Below are 24407 nucleotides of genomic sequence, written 5' to 3'. Positions count from 1 at the left end.
AGAAATGGCCTCGAGTACCAAACACCTTCTGATGCTAAAAACTGAATGTTGTCTAAAAGAAATCCTTAGGAGTGTTAAGAGCAAAAAGTGCTACTACATCAACCAAGTCAAAACAAAGTCGAAAACTACAGGTAAGAAAAGAGAGAACAGATGGAAGGGACCTTGAAGGTCATCTAGTCCAACCCCCTGCCCAAGCAGGAGACCCTACACCTGCCTCTACCTAGGATCGAACTCACAACCTCCTGACTGTGAGGCAAGAGCTCCTGGTTCGTGCAAAGAACATCAACTCGATGAGGTGTAGCCAAACGATAGCTGGGCAAAATGACGTCAGATAGCAGCTTGGAGCTCGTGAGATAAATACTGAACAAGCAAGCCTAAAATATATTCCTTAAAGAACGTGAGCATCTCAGGGAGAAAATTCAACTAGACCTAAATTGCTAATGTAGGAGTCTAGTTCCTTGCAGAAGCATTCTCTCTCCTGCTCCCCAATTTAAGACCAGAAATCTTGTAGTTCAAAATATGACTTCTGCAGTTTAAAGGTAAAGGTTCCCCTCACACATATCTGCTAGTTGTTCCCAACTCTAGGGGGCAGTGCTCATCTCCGTTTCAAAGCCGAAGAGCCAGCACTGTCCGAAGACATCTCCGTGGTCATGTGGCCAGCATCACTCAACGCCGAAGGCGCACGGTACACTGTTACCTTCCCACCAAAGGTGGTGCCTATTTTTCTACTTGCATTTTTTACGTGCTTTCGAACTGCTAGGTTGGCAGAAGCTGGGACGGGTAACAGGAGCTCACTCCGTTACGCAGCGCTAGGGATTCAAACTGCCACCTTTCTGATCGAGAAGCCCAGCGTCTTAGCCACTGAGCCACCACATCTGCCATTTAGTGAGAGTCAAACTGTGTCCTTCTTGACTTGGAGGGATCTTTCCAGCTATCCCGGTATTTTAATTCGAAAGCTGCAAAGAATCCTGTCCAAGGAAAATGCCAGCCACTTCCTGCTGCGTATAAGAACTGGTGAAGTTCCTTTTCTAGAGTTTCCTCCTTAGCAGGTTTGCATGTTCACTATAATTCTAGGAGAACAAAAAAACCATCTTATTTACCTGAAAAGGGATCAAGTGCTCAGCTCAGAACATAGAAAAGAGGGTTGATTTTCTTCCATTGGCAGAAATGTTCCGACGAGTTCAACGAAGGTTGGCTGAATTTGGCAATGTCAACCATGAACAAAGATTTCTTCTGTTGTTCATGGCGTCTACCTTGACCCTCTTAAACTCATGCACAGATTAGTTTTGAAGCTTGGCCCCAGGAAGACCCAACTCAACCACAGAATTTGCATCTCCACTATCTGATGAAGCGTTTCATCCTTCGTTATTAATCATGGAAATGTCGCTTCAAGTCCAAAGAAGGCAAGGTATTTCTTATTTGGTTTGAAGGCAAAAAGTTGGCTTTGGCTGCTTCTTGTGCTATAGCAAATCTTGGCTTTCTATAGAAGTTCTGGGCATCCCTGTTGGAGCTTGCTCAAGAGATGTGGTAGGAATGGGAATCCCTCTGGTGATAGCAGGGCTGCAAGTAATGAACTTCACCCATCCCTAGCAGGAGTGACAATCTAGAACTCCTCGTTCCTAGTCAAGGAGCTCATCCCTAAAGGACCTGGTGTCAGGAGAAGATAGTGGAAGCAGTGCCTCCACTCAGATCTTTGACCCGATCATCTCAGTCCCAGATAAAGGCCCCACTTGCTCTTCTTTTGAAGAGCCTGCAAGCGCCTGGTGCTGTGATACCGAACCTCTGGCACGCGTGCCAGAGGTGGCACACAGAGGTTTCTCTGCTGGCACGCATGCTGTTGCCCCAGGTTAGATCTCCGTGGCTCACGAAAGAAAAAGATCTTACCTCTTGCCCGGCTGCCGGTGTTGGGATGCCCTGCCTCCTGCAGGCCAGCTGGTCTTCGGGTCTTGGCTGCACATGTGCACATGCCCGTACATGTTTACGCATGCCCGCACATGTTTGCGCATGCCCACACATGTTTGCGCCTGCTCACACATGTTTGCGCCTGCCTGCACATGTTTGCGCATGCCCGTTTGCGCATGCCCGCACGTTTGCGCATGCCCGCACATGTTTGCGCATGCCCGCACATGTTTGCGCATTCACACCTTTTAGTTTGGGCATGTGCATGCACAGAGTTTGGTGCTTAAAAGGTTTGCCATCTCTGGCTTAGTGCTACCAAGGTGGCCAGTCAAAGCGAAATTTGCAATTATTTTCACTTAACTAGCTAAGGGGAATAACTCCTTTCTCTTCCTGATTGTTGGAGCTTTAGTTCAGAACAAGGATTGGTGGCTTCCAGCGACTGAAAGGCAGGGCCTCTCGTTGTCAATCAAAGTAAAGTCATTCGAAGGAAAGAATAAAGGAAAGAAACAAAACAAAGAAATTATGGAATTGTGCTTCCTCCCAACACAGAATGGACAGCTAAGAAATTCTGGAGGAAGCTGAAAGCAATGACCCAGATGAAGAACGGACAACAGGGTAAGCTGGAAAGAAATGGAGTGCTATAGTTATATTGTTATTATTTTTTTTTTTTACAGTGCTGGGAAATCAGGACTTAATATTGTCTTCCCTCCCCAGATCTGTGTTTTTTCTTCCTTCTTCCTGCTCTAAGGCTTTCTAAAGCAATTCTCCCATCACATGGCAAGCTTAATATCACCAGCAGGCAGGAAAGAGAAGAGACACGGAGAAGCAGAACTTATAAACATTGGGTAGCAGTCTACTCTGGAGATCTCAAAGGCTGGGATGCCAACAAGCATGTCTTGCCAATGAACTAGCTCAACTTTCCTTGAGACTCTACTAGGTTTCAAGAATGGACGTCCGGTAAAAGAACCTTGATGATTTTGTACACGGGAGGTCTCCTCAAGAGGACAGGGCTGCTTTCAATAGCAAAAGGCACAAGAGGTAGCACCTTGGAGGTCAGAACAGGTTTCTTACATGGCTGCCAAGTCCATCTGTCCTGAGTTGAGCCAATGGGCTGGCTTTGGAAACCAAAGAAGAACCAATCAGGGAGCTTAGAATGGGGAGAATGAAGAAAAGGCAATAGACAATATTTGATGGACCTCAAGTAATGCTGAGAGGACCTCTCCTCTCTCTTGGGACAGGAGGCCAGGTCTGTGAGGTATACACTTTGTTCTCTCCATTCCTGAATCAGCAGCTCCCAACCATCAGAGGTCCAAGCCACCCTAGGCTTGAAGGCCAAGGAAACGGGCTGCGTTTAGCACATCATCTCTCGTGAGGTAGCAACCGCAGAGCTGGCGATATCCCGTGAAAGATTCTCGGCCGTGCAGGACTCGCCAATTGTCTACGAAGAGGGCCTACAGAAGGAGTGAAAAGAAGAAAAGTGAAGGAGGCTTTTGTTGTAGCCCGCCAGCGGCTAGTGGAGCTGGTGGCAGACTCAGACAGTGAGGAGGTTGGGGAGGAACATGGGCCAGTCCTGGAGTCTGGGGAAGGCCCTAATGAGGGCTCTGCATCAGAGGCAGAGATGGCGCCAGAGCCATCCGACAGTTATCAGCTGCCTTCGGGGTCGGAGATCAGTGGGGCAGAAGAGCAGCTGGAGCCTGTTCCCAATGTGCGCAGAGCTGCCAGGTGAAGGGAACAGTTAAGGAACAAGGGTCAACTTGGGAGCAAAGCCACAGGTGGACGGTGAATGGCCCCTCCCATAGGGAATAAAGTGGAGCAAAAAAGGAGTGGAGATTGCAGGAGACAATTAGTTCGCTTAATTAGTGTGAAGATTTGTTCGCGACTCTCAGAGATTCCTTGCCAAGAATTTTCTTGTACAATGTTGCATTTGGAAGATATGAGCCTGGCAGCTCTCCAAGCCTGACAAAGCCTGTGGTTGTAAATTCAGCCTTGAAAGGGGAATCCAACTTTGCTGGAGGTGAATGAGAGGAATTCACATTAGCTTAATAAAAAGGGGTTTTGTCGGGACAAGGAGTCTGCCTGGTGCCCTGGTCCGAACTGATAGGAACCCACCACTGCAGTACATGCCAGTTATCAAGCGCCTAGATTTTGATCATGCGACAACAGATATGCTGCAACAGTTGTGGGTGTAAGAAGGTGGTGCACTGAAAGTTGAACTTCAAAAATAAGCAGGGTAGGAACCTGGTGTTTTGGGGGAGGAAAGGGTTACAGGAGTTTTAAGGGCCCAAATGAGTCTTCGCCAGCTTCTCCCAACAAGCCACCTTCTAACTTACTTTGCCTGGTTTCAGTTTGACCCAGAGCTCATTCTCGGGCCTCCGCAGCTCAGTGGTGAGTGTACGATGTGCAATATACCAACGGTGCACAGTGTCATGAGGGACTGTGTTAATGACAGCTCGGTCGTAATTATTGTACCTAAGAAGAAAGAGAAGAGTAGTCGAATGTATTTGGTTGGAAGAGTCCCTACTAGTGGGAACTTCCTGTTGCTGAACCCCTAAAAAGAAGTGATTTCAATCATCATTGGCCAATCATGATTAAGCTAGTTTTATACATTACAGTCCCCCTGGGGTTGGGGGATGGCTTAAACCAGTGGTTCCCAAACGTGGCAACTTTAAGACTTGTGGACTTCAACTCCCAGAATTCTCCAGCCAGCTCTATCTGGAATTCTGGGAGTTGAAGTCCACAAGTCTTAAAGTTGCCACGTTTGGGAACCACTGGCTTAAACCATTGTGAACCAGCCAGCAGACTTCAATTCTGGGAATTGAAGTCCAAGTTTGGGAATCACTGGCTTAAACCAGTTTGGGAACCACTGGCTTAAACCATTGTGAACCAGCCAGCAGACTTCAATTCTGGGAGTTGAAGTCCACAAGTCTTAAAGTTGCCAAGTTTGGGAACCACTGGCTTAAACCATTGTGAACCAGGTTCATTGGTAGCAATCCATATTTTTTTCCAATATATTTTAGACTGTTTTTGTTAAAGATTTATACCGTGTATGGGTTCTGGGAAGTCGGGGGAGGGAAGGCTGGGGGAGGTTGGGGGGGAGGGTGGGAGGGAGGGACGTATATTAGGCTTGACGGGGGGTGTTAGATTTTAATGTAATATGATTGCACATGTATACTGTCTTCTCTTATTCTTTTTTTAAAAACTAAGATACGTTAAGTATATTGATATGAAAGCATAAATACCATCAACATAGAATGGAGTTTGCTCAGAAGCGGAAATACACCAATGAGAGGAAGAGTGGGAAACAGAAGAGAGAAGAAAGAGGGGAAGAGAGGGATAGGAGAGAGGGTAAGGGGGGAGGATGAGGAGGATAAGGAGGAGTGGAATGTAGAGAGAGGAGAAGGAGAAAGGAAGGGGAAGTAGAGTAGGAAAGGATGTTGGAGGGAAGAAAGGAGGTAGGAGAGAGGTAGAAGAAAGAGATGTATGGAGAGCAGAAGAGCCAATAATGGGTTTTTATCTCTCTGGGCGTTGATGACAAGAGGAACTGATATAATTACTACTTAATACAATAGGATATTGGCTATGTAATAGTATACATGTGATTGTATGTTATGAAAATGGAAAATAAAAAAGTATATACAAGGTAGCAATCCATAAACCATGATTAACAATCTACAAGCAAATATTGATTTGAAACCAGAAATCTTTTTGTTGGTCATTTTACTGGATAAGTATAACATCTCCATCATCACATGGCCAACATGACTAAACACCGAAGGCGCATGGAATCCTGTTACCTTCCCACCAAAGGTGGTTCCTATTTTTCTACTTGCATTTTTTTACATGCCTTCGAACTGCTAGGTTGGCAGAAGCTGGGACAAGTAACGGGAGCTCACTCTGTTACACAGCGCTAGGGATTCAAACTGCTGAATTGCTGATCTTCTGATCGACAAGCTCAGCGTGTTAGCCACTGAGCCGCCGCATCCCTTTCAAGTATAATAAAGGGAATGCATATTTGATTTTACATGCATTGACTGCAGAACAATGGAAAAGTGAAGAGATCCCAACAGATGAAAATGTGATTTAAAAAAATTAGAATGTGAAAAAATGGATAGGCTAACACTTATAATTAAGGAAAAGAAAGAAACTCAATACTTTTCAACCTGGGATTTATTTTATCAATGGTTAGCTAATAAAAACAGGAGTTAGAAACAGGGAAATATAAGAAAAGGATCAATAATATATGGGAGATATGTTAAAATGGTTAAGTAAACATTATTATTAGTATTAGTATTATTATACAATCAATACCAATGTAATGAACACTGTTGTAAATATTTTGATTACTATTTCCTAAAACTATTTGTACCCAGATAACACACTGTTTAATTGAAAATGGAATCTTTATAGCAATAGCAGTAACACTTAGACTTATATACCACTTCACAGTACTTTTACAGCCCTCTCTAAGCAGTTTACAGGGTCAGCCTCTTGCCCCCAACAATCTGGGTCCTCATTTTACCCACCTCGGAAGGATGGAAGGCTGAGTCAAACTTGAGCCTGGTGGGATTTGAACTGCCAAATTGCAGGCTGCCGATAGTCAGCAGAAGTAACTTGCAATACTGCCCTCTAACCACTGTGCCACTGAGGCTCTTATGTATAAAATAAAAAACAATGGAAAAGAAAAGAGGTAGATTCACATCACAGGCTAAGCCAGGAACAAGCAGATTCTTCTATGGTGTAAAGCAGGGGTCCCCAACTCCCAGGCCTCGGTCCGGTACTGGGTCATGGTCTGTTCAGAACTGGACCGCACAAGTGGCAGATGTGTTAATTATTAAATGTTGGCAGCTATGTGTCTCTGCGTTTCAACTTGCCATTAGAGTAAATGCGGGGAGATGTTGCTTTTGAGCGGGTTAGATGGAAAAACGAAAACTCCATGATTCTGCGGAAGATGACGAAAGCCTGAACCCTTTTCAAGGACATCATAGCAGGTGTGGAGTTGAAGCAGACGGTTCCCATAACAAGATGAACTTGTTTATATGAACTGTGTGAGAGGTTGAGGGTTTGGCTGTGGGAAATTATTACTTAATTTTATGAACTGGTGCGTGGGAACCTCAGAGTTAGTTTTGCTTTGACATTACCATACTGTGTACTCAATAAAAAGTACGTTTTTTGGAAATGGAATGAGGCTGGAGTTTTAGTTGGATTCTTGAGCTGCATGTTGACAAGGGGAGCATGTGCGCACAGCTCCTTTTGCAGGAGTGGTGGGCACTCTCTCACACATTTGAAGCTTCATTTATGTGTTGTGCGCCCCCCCCCCCCCCGGCAGCAGAGTTGGACAGTGAGGAGGTTGGGGAGGAACATGGGCCAGTCTTGAGGGCTGAGGAAAGCTCAGATGAGGGCTCTGCATTGGAGGCAGAGAGGAAGCTAGACAGCAGTGAGGCAGAGAAACAGCTGGAGCCTGTTCTCAGTGTGCACATGCGCAGAGCTGCCAGAAGACAAGAACAATTAAGAAAGCAGGGTCAACTTAGGAGTAAAGCCACACCTTGGAGGTGATTGCTCCCCCCCAAGGGAAATAAAAGAGGAGCGAATGGGGAATGGGCTTTTGCCGGAAACAATTAGTTCATTCAGTCTTTTCTAGAGTGGAAAGTTCTGTTTGTGACTATCAGAAACTCTGTGCCAGGTTTTGCCTTGCCCTGTGTTTGGAAACTAATTATTTGGCAGCTCGCCAAATGAGATAAGGTTCGTGTTGATAAACATTCCTCGGAAAGACTGTTTGCTAAGCCTTGCAGACTCTGAATGAAAGCAATTCACAGTTCTGTAAATAAAAGGGGTTTTGCCGGGGCCAAGACTTTGCTTCATGCTTTTTAAGGAAGCCAGGGTCAGAACATCATGTGCATGGACCTGCTGCTCACATAGAACCATTTCCTCTCCCCCTCTCCCCTCTAAGCAGATCCGCAAAGCCAGAAAGGTTGGGGACCACTGGCTTAAAGGGTGATGTCCCTATGAAGGCAAGTCTCAGCAGAAGGCCATTCCCCCTCACCTGATCAGGTAGAGCTCCTTGTTCCAAGGGTAGATATTCAAGACAGGCCCAACCCCAATCATGTGGTTGCGGCAGCTTCCCATGTTCTCGATGTATTCGTGCTTCAGTGGCACCTTTGTGAGAAGGTTGAAGTCCTCTGGGGCTCGCTGTAGCACTTGTTCTGCGGCATAGAAACCATCCACCAGAAGCGTCCGGCCCCCCGTGCCTTCATGCCGGAGGCAATGGAATACCTGGATGCTGAGAAGAAGCACTCGATTAGTGGTAGGAATGGAAGCCTAGAAGGGACAGAAACCAGAAGGGACTAAATTGCTCCAAAGAATGTTTAAAATATAAAGTATTCTAGCAGTTTTGAAATACTAGGCTGATGATCTTTCTACTCTGGTGTGTTATCCCACATTGCAATTAGAAGTTAGATGGCTTAGCTTCCTTAGATGTATTGACTCTATCTATCTATCTATCTATCTATCTATCTATCTATCTATCTATCTATCTATCTATCTATCTATCTATCTATCTATCTATCTATCTATCTATCTATCTATCTATCTATCTATCTATCTATCTATCATCTAATCTATCCATCCATCCATCCATCCAGCTACGATATCCATTAATCATCTGTCTGTCTGTCCATCTATCCAGCTACCCATCATCTTACGATATCCATACATCATCTGTCCATCCATCCATCCATCCATCCATCCATCCATCCATCCATCCATCCATCCATCCATCCATCATCTATCTACAATATCCTTTCATCATGTCTGTCTATCTATCCATCCATCCATCCATCCATCCATCCATCCATCCATCCATCCATCCATCATCTAGCTACGATATCCATTCATCATCTGTCTGTCTATCTGTCCGTCCGTCCATCCATCTACCCATCATCTTATGATATTCATCCATCATCTCTGTCCATCCATCCATCCATCCATCCATCTATCTATTTACAATATCCTTTCATCATGTTTGTCTGTCTGTCTATCCATCCATCCATCCATCCATCCATCTATTTACAATATCCTTTCATCATGTTTGTCTGTCTGTCTATCCATCCATCCATCCATCCATCCATCCATCCATCCATCCATCCATCTTATATTGACTACAACATCTATCCTACTGCGATTGTATGGTGCCATGTTATGGCAATTTTTATGTTTTTACTCTAATATATCTGAAATTTGTCTGACTTCTAATTTGTCTGAAATTTGGCATAGATGTTTCCTCCCCGAGCAGGGTGTTAGGCTAGAAGACCTCCAAGATCCCCTCCAACTCTGTTATTCTATTCTATTGTATATTTTACCATGTCCAATGTATCATCCGCGCACTTTAGGTACATGTATTTTTCTGAGCTTCATTTAAACTTATATCTGTGTTTGTATGGGTAATGTGCTTTATTAGTGTTGTATATCAGTGATTGCATGACCTCTGCAATTGCCATACGGGTAATCCTGGGCTCACAACCACAATTGAATCCAACATTTCTGTTGCTAAGCCACTGATGGTGGAATGTTCTTGGCGGTTCCTTGATGAAGCTGTTGTTTACGGTTTGAGTGTTTGTCTGAGTTGGTGTAGCGTTACTCTTGGTGTTAATCACCTGGGTCATTGACCTAGAGCCACTCAGAGTCATTCACAGAGAAGGGTGGCCAAAGAAATAATTAATCTCTGCTTATCTGGATGTTGATTAATACTGGATCAGGGGTCAGCAACCTGCGGCTCTGGAGCTGCATGTGGCTCTTTCATCCCTCTGCTGCGGCTCCCTGTTGATGGTTGGCAACATATTTTTGAGAGGAGCTTCCGGTTGGGGTAGGGGGAAATACGGAGCCCTAGGAGGAGACCCACCAAATGGGTTTTCCGGTCAGCTCCACAATTGATAGGGCTTTCAGTTAGGACAGGTAGAGGAAAAATGACATTGTGTTAGGAGGAGACTCCATAGGGGGCTTCCGGTTATGATCTTTGTGGCTCTTTGAATGTTTAAAGTTGCTGACGCCTGTACTAAATCAACAATACCAGACCAACAACCAGGCAGTAGACAATACCCTATTAAGGAAGCACCGATGTCAGATCAAGCCACTTGTGTGCGAACGGAAAGCTAACCTCGCTCCCTTCCAACAGCCCCTGATGAGGTTACCTAGTTGCATAATGAAACATCTGCTAGAAAGCCACCGGTGCTCAGAGAGCGCCACAAAATCAACAGAACCCCTAGGAGTCCTTTTTGAGGTGTGCAAAACATTCTGAGGTTCCAGTGCCAACTCATGAGCGATTTTGCTCAAGGTAGGAGGAGAGGCACTGTGAGAAGAATGGCCCATACCACCAGCTACGGTCATCTTATTCCCGGAGATCTGTCCCTTTTGGCGCATTGGCTCATACCCACAAGGTTCCTGAAAGTAAGTGGTATCTGTATGACGGTCCAAAGCCAGTTTGGTGTAAGCGGTGTCTCCGCGGGAGAAGTCCGAGGTGAAATACCACATCCTGCCGTAGATAGTTTCTCTGGAGGAGGAGAGAAAAGAAAATGAAAGAAGGCGCCAAGAAACAGAGAGAGAACCAATGTGCGTTTTACAGGTTACAGATTAACACAGTTGAAAGGGTCGTCTACTAGGACATCTAATAGGTCATCTAGTCCAAGAAGGTCATCCCACCAAAGCAGGAGATCCTACACCATTTCTGACAAATGGCAGTCCAGTCTCCTCTTGAAAGCTTCCAGTGATAAAGCTCCCACAACTTCCGAAGGCAACCTCTGTTCCATGGGTTGATTGTTCTCACTGTCAGAAAGTTCCTCCGTATTTCCAGGATGAATCTCTCCTTGTGCAGTTTCCATCCATTATTCCTTCTCTGGCCTTCGGGTGCCTTGGAAAATAGCTTGACCCCCTCCTCTCCGTGGCAGCCCCTCAAATATTGGAACAGGGCTATCATGTCTCCCCTGGTCCTTCGCTTCACTAGACTAGCCATGCCCAGTTCCTGCAGCCATTCATTGTATGTTTTAGCCTCCAGTCCCCTAATCATCCTGGTTGCTCTTCTCTGCACTATTTTTAGAGTCTCAACATCTTTTTTATAGTGCGGTGACCAAAACTGGATGCAGTATTCTAGGTGTGGTCTTACTAAGTGGCATTAGTACCTTCCTTGATCTTGATTGTATCCCTCTGTTAATACAATTTAGAATTGCATTGAATTTTTTGGCTGCCGCCACACAGTGCTGGCTCATATTTAACTGTTTGTCCACTAAGACTCCAAGATCCCTTTCACAGTCACTGCTATTAAGCCTGGTTTCACCCAGTCTATATGTGCATTTTTGGTTTTTCTTGCCTAAGTGTAAAACTTTACTTTTCTCTAAGTTGCATTTCATTTTGTTAGATAGGGCCCAGTGTTCAAGTCTGTCAAGATCCATCGGGACATCAACTCTTCCTACAAAGTGTGGCTCCTCTGGATAAAATCAAAAGCATAATTGTCTGTGACACTATTCTAGTTCGCTATTCCCAGTAACATCTGGAAAGGAGGAACATTTGCTATTCTGGCTAGGAATGATCCCAGCTGTTTCAATCCTTAAGTGTTGGGTAATTCAGTACAGGTGGTCCTTGACTTACAACAGTTCACTCAGTGATCATTCAAAGTTATAACGGCAGTGAAAAAAGTGACTTATGACCGTTTTTCACACAACCATTACAGCATCTCCCCACCGACCTCACGTGATCTAAATTCAGACGCTTGGCAACTGACTCATATTTACGACGGTTGCTGTGTCCCAGAGTCGTGTGATCCCCTTTGCGACTTTCTTAGAAACAAAGTCAACGGGGGACAGCCAGATTCACTTAACAATGGCGTTATTAACTTAACAACTGCAGTGATTCACTGAACAGCTGCGGCAAGAAAGGTTGTAAGACGAGGCCAATTCACGTAACCAACGTCTCGCTTAGCCACAGAAGTGCTAAGCTCAATTACGGTGGAGGTTTGCCTGTCCTGACAGAGAAGTCAGATCTTTCATTGTGTTTATTCATGATCAGAGGGTTCTGGTCACTGTTCCGAGCCGAGGTGGCGCAGTGGTTAAAGTGCAGTACTGCAGGCCACTTCAGCTGACTGCTATCTGCAGTTCGGCGGTTCAAATCTCACCGGCTCAGGGTTGACTCAGCCTTCCATCCTTCCGAGGTGGGTGAAATGAGGACCCAGACTGTGGGGGTGATATGCTGACTCTGTAAACCGCTTAGAGAGGGCTGAAAGCCCTATGAAGCGGTATATAAGTCTAAGTGCTATTGCTATTGCTATTCTGAATGGCTTATAGCCATGATGGCAACCTGTGGCCAGAGGTGCAGTGGTGGGATTCAAATAATTGAACAACTGGTTCCCTGCCCTAATGACCAGCTGGGTAGGCAGGCCTCGGTGGTCATGTGACCATGTGGGCGTGGACAACTCAACGTCACTCAGGTCGATGGGCACTTCGCCTTAGCTGTGACAATGCAATAAAGGTTAACCGGAGAGGCAGTTTCTGTAAGCAGGGCAATAAAGATTAGGCTAGAAACAACACCAGAATGTCTCCTTCCTGCCTTCCTTACAGGATTAGCCCTGTAAAGTGGGAAAAAAACAAAAGCAGATTTCTTCCAACAACCGGTTCTCCCAACTGCTTAGAAAGTTAAGAACCGGTTCTCCTGAATAGGTGCGAACCGGCTGAATCCCACCACTGCAGAGGTGCAATGCAGAGCCCTCTCTGTGGATACACCTGCCATCACCAGCTGCTCTTCCGGTTTCACCGCAAAAGCACCGAAAAACAGCCTGAAAACAGCCCGAACCACACAAAAAAACAGGCTGTTGTTTGGGCCGTATTCCAGGTCATTTCGCGGCTGTTTTAAAGCCGTTTTTCGGCACTCCAACGAAAAAACAAAAAAACAGCCTAAAATGGCCTGAAGAACAGACTGAAAACAGGCCCAAACCTGCCATAAAAACAGGCATGCACGCACTGGCCAGTTTCTGGTGCTCTGGGCCCATGCTCAGACCAGCTGGCCATTGCACACATGCATGTGCATTCCGGTTTGGGCACTTGGTACCAAACAGTTTCGCCATCACTGGCTTATAGCAAGTTACACCCCCACAATATACCACCAGACCTTAAAACTGCTTCTCAATCAATAGAATTGGGACATAGATTGAGAGAGCTCGTTGTTTTTACCCTTATTAGGCAGAGATTTAATGCATTGCTCTTTAAATGCATTTATTTTTTTAAATTAACCCACTATGTGTAAGTTGTTTGCAAATCAGAGTCATCTTTCATTCAAGTGCAAGGGGCAATCTTTTTTTAAAAAAAACAAAACATCAGGTGTAAGCTGCGCGTCTCACAGAAATCTACTGGAATCCGCTGGAATGGATTGGGATATTTGACAAGAAGACAGTCATGAACTTGGAGAAGCAAACATCTGCATTCAATGCCAGCGTGATGCATTTTGGAAATTCCCAGATTAAAAGGGAAAAAAAAGCGTCTTTCAAAATAATTTAGGTTAAGCAATCTGGGCAGGGAAGAAAGGAAGAGAGGCGCAAGGAACTACTGCAAATCCCTTGTTTCTTATGATGCCTGGTCAGTTCAAGGTCATCCTGGCAATTTAATTTTAATTAGATGTGTGAGATGTGTTGGTTTGCCCTTTCCTCTCGAGCAGAGAGAACTGTTTTGATCTTCAGATCTCCCAGGACTAAGGCTGCCCTTTCTATCTGCTCTGTCAAAACAGGAAACAGGGCTTGCCCCAACCACTAAAACATTCCCACCCTGCCACAAGATCTTGTTTCTTTTCTCTTTAGCTCGAGATCTTTCACCCCCTTTCAGAAAAACTGGATTTGTTTTTTGCTAGAACTGCCTGCAATTAAACCTTAATATCTTAGCAAAAAACCAACCAATCAGGCAATATATTTAAAGCAAAGAAGAAATAACATGGCTATAATTCAAGAAGAGACTCTAGAAGAAATCAATGGTACAGATATAGTACAGGAGGGTTGGTGAAAATTCAGAAGGAAAAAATATCTGCTTCTTAAAGACAGAATCGTTTCAAGACAGGACAAACCAGGAAAGAAAGGGTGCAGTAAGACTATCTTGGAGAGGAACTCTCATATTTCTGCTCAGCAAGAATTAAAAAGAATTTAATTCTTTACAATGAAAAAGTTCAGAGAATTAATGATGATGAAAGGAAGAATTGATATATACATGAATTGAAATACTTAACTACTATATGGAAGAATAATTAATAATGGGAAACCATTCTTGGAAGTCTGGACGATTGGAGACATGGTCAATTGAAAATATGACTTTTATTATAAACCAATGGGAATTCTTTGTCCCACTCTTCGCTTTTACTCTTTAGAGATAGGTGATACTATAATAGTTCAAAGACTTATTGTTATTTGATAGATAATTATGAATTTAAGGAAATAAGGATTGTTACAAATGAAATAATATTAATGGTAATCTAAGTGTATAATGCTCAATGACAGCGAAACATTTAGCTATGTTTAATGTAAACCAGTGATGTTAATCCTAAATTTAAGAATTGATGCACCAAAACTTGTAACCAAACAACATGCTTGATGAAATGGAGGAAAGTTGTTCCTATTTTCCTCTCTTGCTTTGTTTTTGTATGTGTTGTTTTGTTTAAAAAGAATAAAAATATATTTAAAAAAAAAGTTCAGAGAAGAGCAACTAAGATGATCAAAGGCCTGGAGACTAAAACATATGAAGAATGGCTGCAGGTTTGGGGTTTAGCTAGTCTAGAGAAAAGAAGAATTAGGGGTGACGTGATAGCAGTAGGGATGTGGTGGCTCAGTGGCTAAGACGCCGAGCTTGGCGATCAGAAAGGTCAGCAGTTCAGTGGTTCGAATCCCTAGCCCTGGTAACAGAGTGAGCTCCTGTTACTTGTCCCAGCTTCTGCCCACCTAGCAGTTCGAAAGCACATAAAAATGCAAGTAGAAAAATAGGGACCACCTTTGGTGGGAAGGTAACAGCATTCCCTTCGGCATTTTAGTCATGCCAGCCACATGATCACAGAGACGTCTTTGGACAGCACTGGTTCTTCGGCTTTGAAACGGAGATGAGCACCGCCCCCCTAGAGTCGGGAACGACTAGCACATATGTGCGAGGGGAACCTTTACCTTTATGATAGTAGTATTCTAGTACTTGAGGTGCTGCCACAAAGAACAGGGGTCAAATTATTCTCCAAAGCACCAGAGGGCAGGACAAGAAACAATGGATGGAAATTGATCAAGGAGAGAAGCAACCTCGAATTAAGGAGAAACTTCCTAACAGTGTGGACAATTAACCAGTGGAACAGCTTGCCTCCAGAAGTTGTGGGTGCTCCATCACTGGAGGTTTTCAAGAATAGATTGGACAGCCACCTGTCTGAAATGATGTAGGGTCTCCTGCTTGAGCAGGGGGCTGGACTAGAAGACCTCCAAGGTTCCTTCCAGCTCAAAAAAAAAAAATGAAGTTTATAAATTACCATTAGGATAAAAACAAGAGACTTGCAAGACTACAATTCTATATAGGATCCTCATGCTATTTCAGGAGGTCCCAGATCTTAGAATGCACTTTTGGGAAAAATATTTCTCATTAATACAGCAGACTTCACACTGTCTATTTTAGGGCTCTTTCTCTATGTGCAGAATTTGTGTGTGTGTGTGTGTGTGTGTGTGTGTGTGTGTGTAGATACACACATACAAAAACATAAGAGACTTCAAAATTTAAATGAAACCAAATCTAAAAAAAGCAAGGGGCAAAGATAAACCTGAAAAAAGAGATTAGAAATTAAAAGTATCCAGTCATAGCAGAACCTAACCAGAAATATTTCCCATCAAAACCTGTCAATTTGACTGAAGAAAGTATGCAACTCCATTGAGTAAAAATGTCATTCACTTTTCAATCCCATTTACTGGCAATGCTTAATTTCATCCCTTTTAGTGCAATTTATTATAAAACCTGTTTAGAACTAACACTTCCATGGACATTTTGCTCATGAAAATAAATTGAGCAGCCTTACAGACTGAATGTTTCCAAGTCTGGTTATCTCTGAGCATGCCATTTTATGGAAATGAAAAAGGGAGCTACAGCTGGTAGTGGTGTGAAGGGAAACCATATTAGGGGAATATCTCTTTCTCTCTCAACAATTTTCTCCGTTGTATTCTAGTGGGTTTCAAAGACTGGATTACGTAAGACAGAGCTAGGTGCTTTGCATACAACAATATGGATCTGAAGATAGATCCTGCAACTTTCTGCATATAGTATATTGGTAGTATATTCCCAGAAAAGCAAATCATGGAGCAAAACAGTTTTCAAACTTCCCTTATAAACTTTGTTGTCCATCTTCCAGCTCTATTCCGATTGAATTATGATCATAAGTCATGGGCTACCAGTGTTAGGCAGCTAACTCACAACCCAAGGTGCTTGACCTGCATTTGATCCCAGATTCAATACTTAATACTTTAATCCCGTTTTAATCCAAGGGAAACATCTCAAAGAGAAAAGGGACAAAAGCAAGAGCAAGGCTTCCTCCGATGCTTCGTAGTTTACCTGATCAAACTAATCCTCTCTGCTATGATCTCCGTGTCTTCTTTGGTTGGGGGAACATTTTCCACGAATGCAATGCCGTACAGCAGGAAGTTCTGCAGGAATTCTCTCAGCCCCTCGTTGGTTTCCAAGAAACTGTGGTAGTCGACCGAAGGCACTTGAGCTTCCTGGTAAATTTCGGCGTTCCACAGAATCCGAGGTTGCATGACCTGCTGCTTCTGCCCCTCGTAGCTGTTCATCAGCAGCCATTCCAGACCATATTTGGTCACGTGGCCATCTGGCCCTGGTGGTGATAGAGAGACAGACAGGGTTATGGGAACGTCCTGTTCTAACCCAGGCTTCACCAGATCACGAAGCAGGCTCCTTGTCCCCGACAAAACCCCTTTTTATTAAGCTAATGTGAATTCCTCTCATTGACATCCAGCAAAACAGTCTTTCAAGGGTGAATTTACCACCACAGACCTTATCATGAGAGAGAGGGGGAGGGAAAGAGAGAGAGGAGAGGGAGAGAGAGGAAAGAGAGGGAAACAGAGAGAGGGAAAGAGTGGAGAGAAGAGAGAGAAGAGACAGAAAAGAGAGAGATAGGAGAGGGAGAGAGTGGAGAGAGAGAGAATTGATATCCAGCAAAACAGTCTTTCAAGGGTGAATTTACCACCACAGACCTTATCAGGCTTGGAGAGCTGCCAGGCTGATACACTATATTGCCAAAAGTATTCGCTCACAACTGAGTCTGATTATGTGGATGGGTGAGCAAGTACTTTTGGCAATATAGTGTATCTTCCAAACGCAACGCTGTACCAGAAAATACTTGGCAAGGAGTCTCGAACAAATCTTCGCACTAATTAAGCGAACTAATGGTCTCCTGCAAACTCCACTCCCCTTTTGCTCCTCTTTATTCCCTATGTGAGGAGCATCGGAAATGTCACAAATATTTATGTTTGCTATACAAGAGAGAGAGAGAGAAACTCCAGAAAAGTACTGTTGAACTGGGAATAGGTCATTCCTGCACTAAGCTTTGTCATGAATGGCCTTCAAAAATGGGCAGGATGAGGTCTCAATTCTTTACCTGGGAGATGGGGGCCTAATGGGTGCAATGCATCCCCTGAACGTCTCCAAAATCCTCCAAAACAGCTAAAATGCTTAGCCCTACCCAGCCAGGAGCTCTGGGATTGCAGAAGAACAGTTTTCTGGTTCCATGTGACCCTAGGCAAACTACTTAGTTCAGGGTCAATTGAATGACCAAAGAAGGAAGAAAAGAATCCATGAGAACAGAAGAATTCCTTCTCTAAACTATTCGCCAACTAGAGTATTTTTTCCCCTCCACTTTCATCTTGAATAAAATCTCCAAGCACATTTGAATGTTGCAACAGCTTTACTTTTGCTATAAACACACACACACAGACAAAGAGCGAGAGAGAGGAGAGGAGAAGAGATAGGAGACAGAGAGAATGGAGAGAGAGAAGAGAGAGGAGACAGAAGAGAGAGAGGAGAGAGAGAGATAGGAGAGGGAGAGAGTGGAGAGAGAGAAGAGAAGGAGAGAGAGAGGAGAAAGGAGAGGAGAGAGAAGAGAGAGACAGGAGAGAGAGGGGGAGGGAAGGAGAAAGGAGAGGGAGGGAGAGGAAAGAGAGGGAAACAGAGAGAGGGAGAGAGTTGATAGAGAGAAGAGGGAGAGGGGAGAGAGAGATACGAGAGTGAGAGAGTGGAGAGAGAGAAGGAGAGAGAGGAGAAAGGAGAGGAGAGAGAGACAGGAGAGAGGGAGGAAAGGAGAGAGGAGAGGGAGGGAGAAGAAAGAGAGGGAAACAGAGAGGGAGAGAGTGGAAAGAGGAGAGAGAGGGGAGACAGAAGAGGGAGAGAGTGGAGAGAGAGAAGAGAAGGAGAGAGAGGAGAGAGAGAGGAGAAAGGAGAGGAGAGTGACAGGAGAGAAGGGCGGAGGGAAGGAGAGAGAGGGGGAGAGGAAAGAGAGGGAAACAGAGAGAGGGAGAGAGTGGAGAGAGAGAAGAGAAGGAGAGAGAGGAGAAAGAGAGGAGAAAGGAGAGGAGAGAGACAGGAGAGAAGGGCGGAGGGAAGGAGAGAGAGGGGGGAGAGGAAAGAGAGGGAAACAGAGAGAGGGAGAGAGTGGAGAGAGAGAAGAGAAGGAGAGAGAGGAGAAAGAGAGGAGAAAGGAGAGGAGAGTGACAGGAGAGAAGGGCGGAGGGAAGGAGAGAGAGGGGGGAGAGGAAAGAGAGGGAAACAGAGAGAGGGAGAGAGTGGAGAGAGAGAAGAGAAGGAGAGAGAGGAGAGAGAGAGGAGAAAGGAGAGAAGAGAGAGACAGGAGAGAGGGGCGGAGGGAAGGAGAGAGAGGGGGGAGAGGAAAGAGAGGGAAACAGAGAGAGGGAGAGAGTGGAGAGAGAGAAGAGAAGGAGAGAGAGGAGAGGAGAGAAGAGAGAGAGAGGAGAGAGAGGGGGAGGGAAGGAGAGAGGAGAGGGAGAGAAAGAGAGGGAAACAGAGAGAGGGAGAGAGTGGATAGAGAGAAGAGGGAGAGGGGAGAGAGGAAAGGAGAAGAGAGAGACAGGAGAGAGGGAGGGAGAGGGGAAGGGGGATGGGAAGGGGGAGGGGAACAGGGAGGGAGAGGGAGAGATTTCCATCCCTATTTCAGAAAGAAGCAATCTCCAGAACCCTCTCCCACTCTCCCTTTGGAGACACAGAACTCCAGGAACTCACAGGTGAGGAAGAGGGTGGTCTCATCGATTCGTACCGCCTGGGGCTTGATCGTCAGATCCACACCGGCCGTATCCAGGCTGCGTTGGTTGGTCTTGGTGTTGTAGCAAGACGGCGAGCGGCAGTGGTCACGCAACCAAAAGTAATCGAAGCGCATCAGAGTGTCCCTGTATTTCAGCTCTAGGAAAACAAGTTAAACAAGATCGGTCAAAACGACTGACAAAAAGAAAGCTTTCCACTTCCTCTTAAAACTAGGAGTATATTTTACCAGCAGTGCAACTTGCAGAATACAGAAGAACAGAATTAGAAGGGACCTTGGAGGTCTTCTAGTCGGACCCTCCACTTAAGCAGAAGACCCAATATCTTTTCAGACAAATGGCTGTTCAATCTCTTCTTGGAGCTTTCAAAACTTGGAGCATTCACAACTTCTGGAGGCAACTTCTGTTCCACTGATTAATTGTTCTAACTGTCAGGAAATTTCTCCTCAGTTCTAAGTTGCTTCTCTCCTTGATTAGTTTCCACCAATTGCTTCTTGTTCTACCCTCTGGTGCCTTGGAGAATAGCTTGACTCCTTCTTCTTTGTGGCAGCCCCTGAGATAGCAATAGCAATAGCAGTAGACTTATATACCGCTTCATAGGGCTTTCAGCCCTCTCTAAGCGGTTTACAGAGAGTCAGCATATTGCCCCCAACAATCTGGGTCCTCATTTTACCCACCTCGGAAGGATGGAAGGCTGAGTCAACCCTGAGCCGGTGAGATTTGAACCGCTGAACTGCTGATCTAGCAGTAGCCTGCAGTGCTGCATTTAACCACTGCGCCACCTTGGCTCTTGTCTCCCCTGGTCCTTCTTTTCATCAAACTAATTTGATGAAAAGACCCAGTTCTCTCAGTTCTTCATCATACAGTTTTGCCTCCAGACCCACTAATTATCTTTATTGCTCTTTTCTGCACCTTCTCTCGAGAAGGCAGGGGTGGGATTGAAAAATGTTAGCAACCGGTTCTCTGCCAGTTGCTGGGTGGGTGTGGCCATGGTAGGCATGGACTACTCGGCCTCCTGCACCATGGACGGGGGGAAGGGAGGGTTTCATCCTCTCCAGAGACTTTCTCCGAGCCTCCAGGAGGGCTAAAACAGCCTCCCTGGGCTCTGGAGGCCCCATTTCTGGATTTCAAGTTGGCCCGTTTTTCGCCTTCCCAGAGCCTCTGAGCGGGCTTACCTGGCATGATGAATGGGTCTCATGGAGACTCCTGGGAGAGGAGGGCCAGGGTGGGCGAGGCCAGTCAGTCCTTGCAAAATCCGGTTTGCCCAAACCGGTGCGAACTGGCTGAATCCCACCCCTGAGAGCAGCTGTCTCCAACCCTGGCAACTTTCAGACTTGTGGACTTCAACTCCCAGAATTCCTCAGCCAGCTTTGGTGATCCCTGCTCTAGAGGACCAACATCATTTTTGTAGGATGGCCACCAAAACTGGATGCCGTATTCCAAGTGTGGTCTTGTTGGGGGACAGAGGTCCAAATATGAGCAAATATACTTCCAGAAATGTCTGGGCCACACCTGAACACGCAGGTTGCCTTTTATTTTTTTCATGGGAAAATGTTCAGGAAACAAACTGCCCCGTTTTGCAAATAATTAACAATGGGCATTCACACTTGGTAATGTTTCACTCAAAGGAACTGACAGAAATAACAAAAGACAATTATAAGCACTGTCAGACAGCCAATTTAATGTAAGGCCCAGGATTAAAAGCAGGGGTGGGCTTTAAAAATTTCAGCAACGGGTTCTCTGTCTGGTTGCTGAATGGGCGTGGCCATGTGGGGGTGGCCTAGTCGCCTCCTGCAGCACCGCGGGGATGGGCGTTTTCACCTTCCCTGGGCTCCCGCGGCTTTCCTTGAGCCTCTGGGTGGGCGAAAACTGCTTCCCCATGCTCCGGAAACTGGAAGTGGGCCCATGTTTTTCCCCCTCCCTGAGCCTCCGTGCGGGCCCTGCACTTACCTCACATCCAAAACAGGACGCGTGGAGTCTCCTGGGAGGGGAGGGACAGGCTTGGAGGGGTGGGCGCGGCCAGCCAGGTGTGGGATTTGGAGGTTCTCCGAACCGGCCATAATATTAGCTACGGGTTCTATGGGTAGAGGCGAACCCCTATCAGTCCACCCCTGATTAGAAGCCAAAAGACCAAGAGTTATGGCCCTTCGGCCCAAAAGCCAGCTGCAGGACTTTGGACCGGTGTCCCTCCCTCTCAGCCCTGGGAAGGAGAAGGCAAGGGCGAACCAACTTCTGAAAAACCTTGCCAAGAAAACTCCAGGGCTCTTGCCCAAGCAGTGCCAGGAGTCCGGAATTGAAGGCATTAAAAAAAACAACCCACCACCCTGTTAAAACCAGAATTAAAACAACTAAGGAAAACATGTTAAAAATAAGTAACTGGTCCAATGATTAATGAGTCAATGAAAACTTGCTTGGGCAGCAAATGCGTGATTAAATAGAAGTGTTTTTTTCATGCTCTGAAAGGCTAACAGACAGGGAGCTAATAGGAAGATCTTTTAGTATTTGACTGAGAAATTCTGAAAAAATCGTGGACTTGGCTGCCCTATGCATGACTTGTGACTCAGCCTAATTTCTTGTGTTCTTGTAAGCTTCCCCATTGCCTGTCTACCAGGGGTGAAATCCAGCAGGTTCTGACAGGTTCTGGAGAACTGGTAGCGGAAATTTTGAGTAGTTTGGAGAACCGGAAAATGCCACCTCTGGATGCCCCAGAGTGGGGTGGGAATGGGGATTTTGCAGAATGGAATCCTTCCCCTGACAGGCCCACCAAGCCACGCCCACAGAGCCGGTAGTAAAAAAAAATCTAATTTCACCACTGCTGTCTACTGAACAGGTTGCTCAAGAATCTAGCTATAACATAAGCGTGGGTATTTATAAAGCCAAGATGGCATCATGTGCATGAAAGGGACATAATGAGAAAATTTGGAGAGAAGGTTTGTAGGGTCCTTCCTTCCTTCCTTCCTTCCTTCCTTCCTTCCTTCCTTCCTTCCTTCCTTCCTTCCTTCTTTTCCTTCCTTCCTTCCCTCATTCTCTCCTTCCCTCTCTCCTTCCACTCCTTTCTTCTCTTCTCTCCTGTCCCTTCTCCTCTCCTCCTGTCCCTTCCCTTCCCTTCTCTTCTCCCCTCCATTGATAATGCTGGAATGCACCAGAGGATCAACTACAAGCATGGAATACATAATAACATTGAAGAGTAGTCCAAAGAAGACTAGAAAGGAGAAGGGGCAGAACATAGGCCTTTGGAAATGAGCATGCTCAGGCAGCTGGCATCCAGAGCAGGAACTCCCACCACCACCAATGATGCGTAAAGGTGCTCCTACCTCAGTGACGTGCGGTGAGGTTTATGGCTGGTGAGGCAGCAATTTTTTTAGACTTGTGGACTTCAACTCCCAGAATTCCACAGCCAGGCATGCTCAGTTCCGATTTAAAGCGACAGCATTTGTTTTTCTCCTTTGCTAAATAAGTTTCCTTCTTTCTTTTTCTTTTTCTTCTCCCTTCCCCTCCTTCCTCCCCCTCCCTCCCCCCTCTCTAACACACACACACACACACACACACACACAAAAGTTGCACCAGGAAGATGAAGTTTGAATTCCTCCCCCTCCTTCCAACCCACACCTACCTTTTCCAGTTGTTTCAAAGCGGATTTCAACTCTGCTCTTGCCTGCCATCATGAAAAGAAAAAAAAATGTAAAAAAAAAAAAGGCAAGAGCTAAGGTCAGGCTGGGCTAGTTGCTGCCAGAGTCACCATGGATGACTCTGCTTAACTGTTTAAAAAAGCCTCTGAAAAAGCACCCTCCACAGGAGGCAGGAGAACGACGTGCCTCATCTACATCAGGAATTTTTCGGCTTTTAACCCTTGCTTAACTCTGCTCGAGTGATCATAAAAAGTCAGACTAGATGAGGCACGTCGTTCTCCTGCCGCCTCCTGTAGAGGGCGCTTTTTTAGAGGCTTTTTTAAACAGTTAAGCACTAAGCAGAGTCATTCATGGTGACTCTGGCAGCAACTAGCTCAGCCTGACCTCAGCTCTTGCCTTTTTCCTTTTACATTTTTTTTTCTTTTCATGATGACAGTGGTGAGGCTCTGCCTCCCCTGCCTGCACGTCCCTGTCCTACCTACACCCATCTCTTTTGACCCCCCTCTTCCCTTCAAGGTCCAGTTCTTACCTAGGTGGCCATCTCTTAACTGCCAGGCACAGTTGGGTGAGGCGGGGACTGTGTGATGGCCATGGGTCGAAGCTGGAAGAATCCTGAAGCTTTTCTTTAGCTGATGGCGGAAGCTGTAGAGCACCTGTCTCAGCTGACAGCCCCACATCCTGGGGAAGGGAGACCCAAAAAGAGAGAACCGTCACCAACTCCTAGAATCAACTGAAAACGCAAAGCAACAGTCAACGTTCCGAGTGACGCATCCGAAGAAATCAGAACTCCGAGGTAGGCAGGTCCCTCAAAGAACACGTTTATTGGACACATCATATTGGCACAGCTAGTGAAAGCCGACTCTGAAGTTTCCCACGCTAATAGCATAATTAAAACAGTAACTGTTTCTGTTGAGAAAGAGCCAAGGTGGCGCAGTGGTTAAATGCAGCACTGCAGGCTACTGCTAGATCAGCAGTTCAGCGGTTCAAATCTCACCGGCTCAGGGTTGACTCAGCCTTCCATCCTTCCGAGGTGGGTAAAATGAGGACCCAGATTGTTGGGGGCAATATGCTGACTCTCTGTAAACCGCTTAGAGAGGGCTGAAAGCCCTATGAAGCGGTATATAAGTCTACTGCTATTGCTATTGTGGCCCAGCAGGAACCGTTGGAGTTGCCACCAGACTCCGACAGCGAGGGGCCCTATGAGTCGGCTCTGGAGGATGTGGAGGACAGAAAGGACAGAGTTCCGACTCCGAGCAGGGCGCAGAGAGGCTGGTTGGCCACCAGGAGGTACCTGAGCCTTGGACCAGTGCGGAGGAGACAAGGGAGAGTGAGCTGGAGGCCAGTAATGAGTTCCTGGATGCACACCATCGAAGAGCTACTAGGCGTCAGGAACAATTACGCAATTACAGGAAGTGATTGTACTCAGCTGGTGGTCATTAGGCTCCTCTCCAGACTATAAAAAGTTACTGGTGCACATGCCCCTCTTTGCAGAAGTCAACGCAGGATTGAATGTCGGAGGACATTTACTGGGAGCTTGGCAGGCTGGATTGCTGCCAAGCCTTATC

The 24407-nt window shown here is 45.7% G+C and overlaps 1 protein-coding gene across 3 annotated transcripts in view; it reads right to left on the bottom strand.

Moving 5' to 3' along the window:
- Window positions 1-2538: 2538 nt before the first annotated feature.
- Window positions 2539-24407, bottom strand: part of TMLHE (trimethyllysine hydroxylase, epsilon) — a 36346-nt gene continuing 14477 nt past the window's right edge. For all 3 annotated transcript variants that reach the window (XM_032238510.1, XM_032238511.1, XM_032238512.1), the window contains exons 2-8: window positions 23372-23520; window positions 19179-19355; window positions 16482-16761; window positions 10322-10441; window positions 7940-8176; window positions 4230-4368; window positions 2539-3350 (exon numbers count right to left, since the gene is read on the bottom strand). In XM_032238510.1, the coding sequence (XP_032094401.1) occupies window positions 3219-3350; window positions 4230-4368; window positions 7940-8176; window positions 10322-10441; window positions 16482-16761; window positions 19179-19355; window positions 23372-23519 (1233 nt within the window). In that variant the 5' untranslated portion in view covers window position 23520 and the 3' untranslated portion in view covers window positions 2539-3218. The remainder of the gene's footprint in view (window positions 3351-4229; window positions 4369-7939; window positions 8177-10321; window positions 10442-16481; window positions 16762-19178; window positions 19356-23371; window positions 23521-24407) is intronic.

Source organism: Thamnophis elegans, unplaced genomic scaffold (genome assembly GCF_009769535.1).
Source record: "Thamnophis elegans isolate rThaEle1 unplaced genomic scaffold, rThaEle1.pri scaffold_263_arrow_ctg1, whole genome shotgun sequence".
Taxonomy (NCBI): domain Eukaryota; kingdom Metazoa; phylum Chordata; class Lepidosauria; order Squamata; family Colubridae; genus Thamnophis; species Thamnophis elegans.
The sequence above is the reverse complement of the archived record's forward strand: the minus strand, read 5'-3'. Positions and strand labels throughout refer to the sequence as shown.